Raw genomic sequence first — 8,879 nt, forward strand, 5'->3', positions numbered from 1 at the left:
ACAAGACTGATAACATCAGGATTCACCAGGTGTCGTTAAGCCAGTTGACGACAAAATAGCTTAGGCATGGGCACGAAAAAAGGATGTATAATAGTAGTAGTATATTAACATATAGTAGAAAGCTAATTAAGATTCCCAATGATGTGGAAAGGTACTGGGTGCCAACTACATATTCATAGTTAATTCTTTCGTTTAATATTAGCTAGTGTGTGGAAAACAGTGGAAGAGAAGAATCAAAGTGGGGAGTATAAAAGGGAAGAAAATATGAGAGAAAAGAGTAAAGGTTGTGCTAAGCAACTAAACTAAGTAGCGAACAAGAAGAGAAGTGCAACAACCTCGAAGCTAGTTCAAACTAGTGGGAGGTTGTCTGCCAAAAAAGCAGCTGTTAATACTTACAAAGTAAAAACAAAAACCAAAGTTACTGCTAATTTTGTGATAGAAAGAACAAAGAAATGGCTCGTGGAAAGGTTCAGATGAAAAGGATAGAGAACCCGGTTCACAGGCAGGTGACTTTCTGCAAACGGCGAGCAGGGCTTCTTAAGAAGGCGAAGGAGCTGTCCGTGTTGTGCGATGCTGAAATTGGTCTTTTCATTTTCTCCGCCCATGGAAAGCGCTATGAACTCGCCACTAAAGGGTACATTCCTCATTGATTGTATTGAATATTTTTTGTGTCTTCCCAATATAGAACTTAAACTCAAATAATAATACAACAACAATAACATAGCCACTGCAATCTCACATAATGAGTTCAGAGAAAATAGTGTGAACTTAAACATTACCCCTGCTTAAAAGGTGGACTCAGAATTTGAAGATTTCAGATGCATTTTTGAATTTAACCAAAATCTGTTTTGTATATAAGGTGTCCACTACTTAATATATCACAATTTTCTAAAGATATATATGTATACATGGAATTTTTGCCGAACTTTACGGGTGCCGCTGAGGCCTCTTTAATTTGTACAGTATAGATCTGCCTCTGCGTATCTTATGTGTTATGGAGGTAAAGAGAGTATTTCCAATATATCCTCGGCTTAAGAATAAACCCAAATAATAATATATTTTATAATATCTAATATAGTTTCTCTCTAATTAAGTACAAAAATGAATTATTATTATTATGTAGCACAGTAACAAAGGGTGTGCAACCACTGTTTTCTTGTTGGAATAGTATTTATTTTATTCACTTTAAACTTAATGTCTTTAGTCACTAAATTCTGAATTCGCCTCTTTATGCATAGTGCAACATGACATATACATGCTCAAATTCTTTCGTTAGTTGCATTTTGGTTAATACTATTTTGTTATCCTAAACAATTACTCCTTTTACTTTTTTAAGTTTTTTTTTTCTATTTTTTGTGTGTTTGTTTTTTTTATGAAAGGACAATGCAAGGGCTGATTGAGAAGTACCTGAAGTCAACCAGGGGAGCTGAGGTGGCTGAGGAAGCCAAAGATATACAAGCTCTGGTATAAATCCTAAGGATAATTAACATGTCATATATCCCTTCTTCCCCAGTGTGTTAAAATATTTTCTCTCTTGGGGTCAATATTGTCGATCCTCTTTATTTTTAATGGGATCGTCTCTAATTGATATTGAAAAAATAAAAGACAGATAAGACAAAGAATAGCAAACAACTGTGTAATATTCTAAGGATTTAGTAAGTTATTAGTATAGAATGTTTTTAATTTAATTTGTTATAGATGGTTAGTTATCTTTTTTCAAGTTATCAAAAGTAATGTTTATTATAAAAAAACTTATAGGAGTAATATTTTATATTAACTTAATTATACAAATATCTTTTATACAACTTAAACTCTTCTTATAATTAGTCAATTTTAGCATCAGATGCTGCTTCTAGTGATATATTATTGCATGCATGACACGTGGAAAGTGACAAGCGTAATAAGATATATTCAGACGAGTGGATAGATAACAAAAATTAATTTACGCATATACGGGATGCTTCATGTTTTGTGACTTTCTTTTTAATAATTGCATTATCAGATTAAGTGTCACGAATTGGATCGATAAAAAAGAATATCCTTTTTTGTAATAAGTCAGGAGCCCTTCCTTTACATTTCTTGCTTTATGACTAGAAAACAACCTACTGTTAAAGGTACCCCCCAAAAAGAATTAGGAGAATAAGAAGAAAATCTTTGATACGGAACAAAATTTAATGGGTGTCGGTTTTCAAATTTTCTTTATATTTATTTTCTAATTAAGTATTTGTTTTCAATCTTTTCTTTAGGGTTTGATATGAAAATAGTAAAATGCAACAAGAATTTGTAGAGAGTGCGACGCTCTAAAGCTTCTACTTAGTAAATTTTGATGCCAAGTGAGAAAATTTGGGTAATAAAGAAAGTATGGATATGTGTGTCTATTTTTTAATTTGTTCTTTTCTTTTTGCTTGTGCTCTTTATTAAGAATTTTTTGTTTTTTGCCATTTTTTTTATTACTGGGAAATGAAAAATTAGCAAAAAGAACTAAAAATGAACAGAACATGCACTCAAATAATGAATAGGGCTACGACGTCTAAATGCAAAATTTTCTTACGAAGAAGTAGTATTATCTGGAAAAAAATATATAAAGAGACAGAAGTTTCTCTTACATGTTAATGAATGTATATTATATTCTTTAGGATCCAAAAGGGGAGATCAACATGCTGAAGCATGAGATTGAAGTACTCCAGAGAGGCTTAAGGTATATTTCTCAATTCCTCAATCTAACTATATGAATAAATTTCTAAAAGGTTGTCTTCGATCCAATATGAAAGCATATAAAATACAATGAATTAATTGAAATTTGCAGCTTTTCTAAAATGTGTTTAGCATCCATGGTTTAATTTTACACGAAGTCCTTATGGGTGTTTGCAGAGGTTGAGTAGTATATCATATATCCTTCACCCTTGATCTAAGGTCTCGGATTATGAAAATAGAACTTTTCGCTATAAAAAACTATTAATGAACCTATTCGATGCATATCTGAATTAGTTAACCCAATAAATTTTGAATATCATTGTTTAGCATAGCATCTATTAGGGGTGTACATAGGTCGGGTTGTCATATACTAGTTTTTGGATACTCGCATTGCACGTGTACTTCGTAATTATGAGTATAAAATTTTAGAAAATTATATAAATATAATTAAATAATGTATTTGAGTTATTAACAAAAAAGATAAAATAAAAATATAAGTTGAAGAAAATGAGGAGTGGTGAGCGTTAGAATACTCTTAACATTTATATCAACCCAAATAAAATCATGTTACGGTGGATTGCATCAAGTTGTTGATGGATTGAACACATAAACATTGAGGAAGAAAAATATACAATGGATTATTTGTATTCTAGTACAAATAAATTGGAGCCACTAGATTTCATAAATCTAATTTTGATGATGTGGCATAATTTTAGGTAGCCAAAACAATACTATAGCCTGTTTGACCAAGATTGTTTTGGGCCAAAAGTGCTTTTTGTTTAACCTAAAGTATTTTTTTCTAAAAATTGAGGTGTTTGCTTTTGGAATGAAAAAAAAATGCTTTTGAAGAGAAGCAGATGCAGTTTTTGGAGAAGCAGAAAAAAGTAACTTATCTCCAAAAGCACTTTTTTAAAAAGCACTTTTGAGAAAAATATACTTAGAAGCAGTTTTTAAAAGCTTGGCCAAACACTAATTGCTGCTTAGAAATGATTTTCAAATTAATTAATCAAACACAAACTGCTTCTCACCAAAAGTACTTTTGAGAAAAAACACTTCTCAAAATAAGCTGATTTTTGCAGTTTGGCCAAACAGGCTATATATCAGATAGTGCTGAACTGGATCCCAACCCTTTCATTTTAGTGAATTATGGAACAAACAAATATAAGTGTTAAATTATTTTATGTTTAATTTTCTCAAAAGATTAAATTTCCTAAAATAAACTCAACAACTCAAGTACTAAAGTGAGATCTAAAAGAAGTATTTTAACCCTAAAAATAGCGTAAAAATAAAAGAAATGGTAAAGAATTACGTGTCCACAAGTACTAACCATTTTTTTTTATATCTTTTAGAAGGGATAGAGGTAGCCCATGACTGAAAATAAAAAAAGAAAAAAGATAAAATTAAGTTTAGACTTCATTAATGTAAAATGTTAGAGAAATATAATTTTTTCTCGTCAGTAGTGTAAGGTTTTCCAAAGGGTTTTATAATATCTTGAGTCACTCCACCCATTGCCTTAGGGGTCGTTTGGTATAATGGTGGAATATCCCATGGGATTAGTTATCCCACCTTCTATATGGGATTGCCAACCATAGTGTAAAAGTTATCTCGGGATTAGCTAATACCCCAACTCAAACATGGGATAAAGTTAACCTCAAGCCTTATTCCGGAATTATTATTCTTATCCTATGTTCCAAACGACCCCTTAAAATTTTGGATTAGACACTCAGATTCTTTTACATGGTATCAGAGCCAAACTTTAGTGGGCACATTAGCACAACCACTTCATCTCTTCATGTTTGCTCTGGGCTTCTCTCCTTAACTCAGTCCATTGAACTGTTGAGCCCACTCTCCTCTTAGCTCCAAGGCACTCTTTAGCATGTTGAGCATGATCGCTCTTCAATCTTAAAAAACAATTCAGTTCACGTGTAAATTCTAAGAACATGTTACACGTGCTGGATGGTCCTAAAGAATTACAGTTGTCTTTCATCAATCGTGCAAGAGTTTATAATATCTTGGGACCTCTCCATTTATTGCCTTAAGGTTTTTAGTTTGACGTTTAAATTCTTTTGAGTTATACCGGTCCAACTAATATTGATATATAATTAGGCTGAATTATATAGATAGTATAAGCAATCTTTACACTATCACTTGTGTAATTTAAATCTTTCCTTATGTGCTTTAGTACTTTGACTTTATGTTGAAGTGTAAGTTTAGTTATTTTATATGCCATTCAAATTATAATTAGTTCTTTCCCTTTTTTTTAATTTATTAAACTTCTTTCTTAATAATGATATAAAGTTTAATTATCCAAAAACTTCTCCTTTAGCTACATGTATGGAGGAGGAGCTGGAACAATGACATTGGATGAATTGCATTCACTTGAAAAATACCTTGAACTTTGGATGTTTCATATTCGTTCAGCAAAGGTAATAATTTCATGAAATAAATAGTTTATCAATATTAATTAGTGCATTTTTATTTATGTGATATGAGAGTTGTTTTTATAAACTATATATCTTGCAGATGGATATCATGTTTCAAGAGATCCAGTTGCTGAAGAATAAGGTTAGGCAATCTCCAGCTTTTATATTAAGGAAAGAAGTTTACTGTTATTATAGTATATGTTTAATTTAATGCCCTTTTGAAGTTACTTATATGTTTATGTAATTAGTATTTACATGACTGGCTATTTATTTATTTTTAATTTACAGTAAAAAAATCTTAAAATGATTTGATTTGGCCAATCAAAAATTAAAGCAAATATATGAAATCTGAACCGGTTTCAGTAAAAGGGATATTTAAAAAATGATGGAAAATATACTTGAACTAAATACACATAGCATTGCTCAATTCATTTTTTTTTGTTTTTGTATTTAGTTAACATTTTGAAGAGACTGACCAAAATAGTCAAAATTTTCTTCTCATTAGTTCAAGTTGTTAGAAGCTTTTGGGCCCAAATAGATCAGAATAACATGATATGGACTCATTAATTAAAAGGGTTAAGAATTAACCCGATTAGCCGTCCACTCAATCGCTTAAACAAAAAATAGCCGGAGAAGGAATAATATATGTATAATTTATATTTAATATGTGTATAATCGTATATAACTATTGTATAATCTATGTATATGGCTAGAAAAGTAATAATAAATATGACTGGTTACTTGTGTAAAAATCCCCCGACCACCGAAGTACTTGTGAATCCCTTTTTCCTCTGGCAATATTCTGTTATTTGGTTATTTTTGCTGAAATGAAATTTTTTAGAAATTAAAAATGTTTTTTTGTTTCTAAAAAAAGAAAGAAATAGTATATATTCTGGAGAGTTACACTGTTTTGGCCAAGTTTCTGGGGAGAAATAAGTGATTTGGAGTAGTAGAAGAAGCTTTCTTTTTCATTGTATGAAAGAAACATAAATTTATAGCTTCTTCAGAATTATTTTTTTAAGAAAAATCTTATCAAATATTTTAAATTTACAAAATTATCTTTCTTATTTTAAACTGTATATCTCTCAAAGGGGACACAATTAATTATGCAAGAGATATATCTTTACCAAACTATCTCTCTGTAAATTGATGATTAATTAATTATGTACTTCAATATGTTTAAATCAACATAAAAATCAAACAATTATGTAAGATGTTCAATATTATTACTTTGATTCAAATGTATTTATATTTGTTAAAATTCTTAATTTTTTTTCACCTTTTATTAAATAAAATTGAAAAATTATTAAAATAATCATAATAAATATTTAAAATGATTGACTTATTTAAATAACACTAATTGTACAGTGAATTAATAAATGACCTTTTCATAGTTTGACACTCAAAAGCGCCTTTTAGTAATATTAACAAAACAAAGCTATTTTTGTAATACTGAGAAAAGTGCGTCTTAAACGGATTGTTGAAATGCAAGCTGCTACTTCCAACTTGCTTCTCTAAAAATCTAATTTAACAAAAAATATTTAAAATAAGCAGATTTTATAAGTTTGGCCAACTGGTCTTTAAATAATAATATTATAAATGCAAATGTCATTTATATATATTTTGTAAATTGTGATATTAGCTGCAAGTAGAAGACTTTTACACAGGAGCGGATGCAACATATAGTTATCGGGTTCAGCTGAACCTAGTACTTTCAATGCGGGGCATAAATTTATATGTAAAAATCACTAAAATTACAATAAATAGCATATATGAAAGTGTGAGTGGTATGCTTAATAGCTTGAATTATTATGCTACTTTTGTAATAGTGGAGTTTGTTCTACTTAAAAAATGAGATGAATTATAGGCTTTTATTGACAAATATTGATATCTTGAAGTGTGATATGAAGTTGCTAAACAATATTATATATGGTAGCTATCTTTAATGCATCCTTTACTAAACATGTTTTTACCTTTATATTAGGAAGGGATACTACAAGCTGCAAACAAATATTTACAGGATAAGGTAAGACACAACAAAGATTAATTTTGATTATTTTTTTGTTTTGTTTTAAATTAAAGTAGTCAGTCTTATAAACCTTTTTCTCTCATTGTCTGTTTTGCAGATAGAAGAACAATACCCTGTAACTAACATGACATCGACTTTGACTGACTTTCAATGCCCACTAACTGTACAAAATGAGATATTCCAGTTCTAACATATGCTCTCACTGCATAAGATATGCTTATGCTGAAGCATCTAGTAGGGTAATTAAGGACATGTAATAATGACTGATTAGTTTCAGTTTGGAGTGATGAACTTGATATGAACATACAAGTATGTTTATTATATGTTTAATTTAGGTCAAATGATCTAGTGTGAGCTTCATAGTGTGTATGAAGTGTAGTTACTTATTATGTCATCTAAAACTTCTAAGTGCTTTATAAGTGGATGAGTATTTGCTAATGAGTGATTAATTCCTAGATCTTTGTCTTGTTACTGATTGGCTATATTAATAATATGATCCTTATTTGTGTTTTGAAACTCAGTGCTTGAGAATCTTATTTTGGCGCAATTGCATCATATATATTTAAGTTCCTTCTTACCTAATTTTAGAGAAAATTGGTTTATTTAATTTCACTATACCACTACCTGCAATCTACTTAAAAGGTTTAATATAATTGCCTCTTCTAATTTACGTCTTTCGGTTATGGAAACTCAAAAAATTTCATTGCAACTGTCGCTATTGCAAAGAGATCATTTCATGTTAATTATCTCAAGGGGAAAGAATGAACAAGAAAAAAAATTGATATATATCACAATATCATAGGAGTATATGATTTCAGATAACACTTACAAATATTTTGTACATAAGAGAAATATATTAGTTCAGTCTTAGTTATATGTATCTATTTTTAGTAACGAAAAAGGGTTAATTAGTATTCTAAATGGTTTGCGCTCCGTCCACTTATTTGTGTGAAAATTCATCTACTTGAGGTTTGAAAATATCCCCGCAACTAACGAAACAATCTGTGGTCCCAACTTTTAATGTGTTGTCACGATTTGATTGGGACACGTGGCTATTTGGTCCAGGAAGCATATAACCGCCCCAAATATCCACACGCCCCATTTTTTCGGACCACCCATAGTAAAAACACTATTTCTACCTACTCATTCCTTTTACCCCCATTTCATTTTATCTTGGCCTCTCCGTCAAATTAGAGCTCTTAGTAATGGCGTTTTAGGGTTTAATTAGGATTGCTACCTGCTTCGATTTCTTGGACTAAAACTGAAGAATCTTTCATTTCTAGCCTTACTTGACTAAAGAATCGCTGATAAAAGTAAGTATTTATTATTTTGGCTAAGCTTTTAGGGTTTGAGAATATTATGAGAATCGATAAATGTTGTCTCTTTCTTTGTGTTTAATAGGTCACATGATATTATTATTTGCTTCTTTATGCATTTTTTTTTATTTTTTGTTTGGGGTGGGGCCATTTGTCTTTGTCCGACATGAAAAAGTTATGGTTTTTTCGATTTTTAATGTGTTGTTGGGTGGGTGTTGGTGTATATAACTGTGGTCCTTTATTTTTCTTTATTGCTTGATACTTTTTTGACTTTATGCCTAACTGATGTGGTCCTTTTTTTTTTTGTAATTTTTGTTGTTGTTGCATGTAGATATGTCAGAAGAATGGTTGATAAAGTAGCTTTGTATTTTAATCATGGTGGTGATTGGGAACTGGAACCCAATTTATCTTATTGTA

General features: G+C 30.3%; 1 protein-coding gene across 1 annotated transcript; it reads left to right on the forward strand.

Moving 5' to 3' along the window:
• Nucleotides 1–204: 204 nt before the first annotated feature.
• Nucleotides 205–7,584, forward strand: LOC107832036 (agamous-like MADS-box protein AGL12). Its single transcript, XM_016659843.2, has 7 exons — nucleotides 205–634; nucleotides 1,380–1,464; nucleotides 2,637–2,698; nucleotides 5,021–5,120; nucleotides 5,218–5,259; nucleotides 7,102–7,143; nucleotides 7,244–7,584. Exons 1-7 carry the CDS (start codon nucleotides 453–455, stop codon nucleotides 7,334–7,336), a joined length of 606 nt encoding a protein of 201 aa, XP_016515329.1. The 5' UTR covers nucleotides 205–452; the 3' UTR covers nucleotides 7,337–7,584.
• Nucleotides 7,585–8,879: the final 1,295 nt, after the last annotated feature.

This window comes from Nicotiana tabacum, chromosome 4 (genome assembly GCF_000715075.1).
Source record: "Nicotiana tabacum cultivar K326 chromosome 4, ASM71507v2, whole genome shotgun sequence".
Classification (NCBI taxonomy): domain Eukaryota; kingdom Viridiplantae; phylum Streptophyta; class Magnoliopsida; order Solanales; family Solanaceae; genus Nicotiana; species Nicotiana tabacum.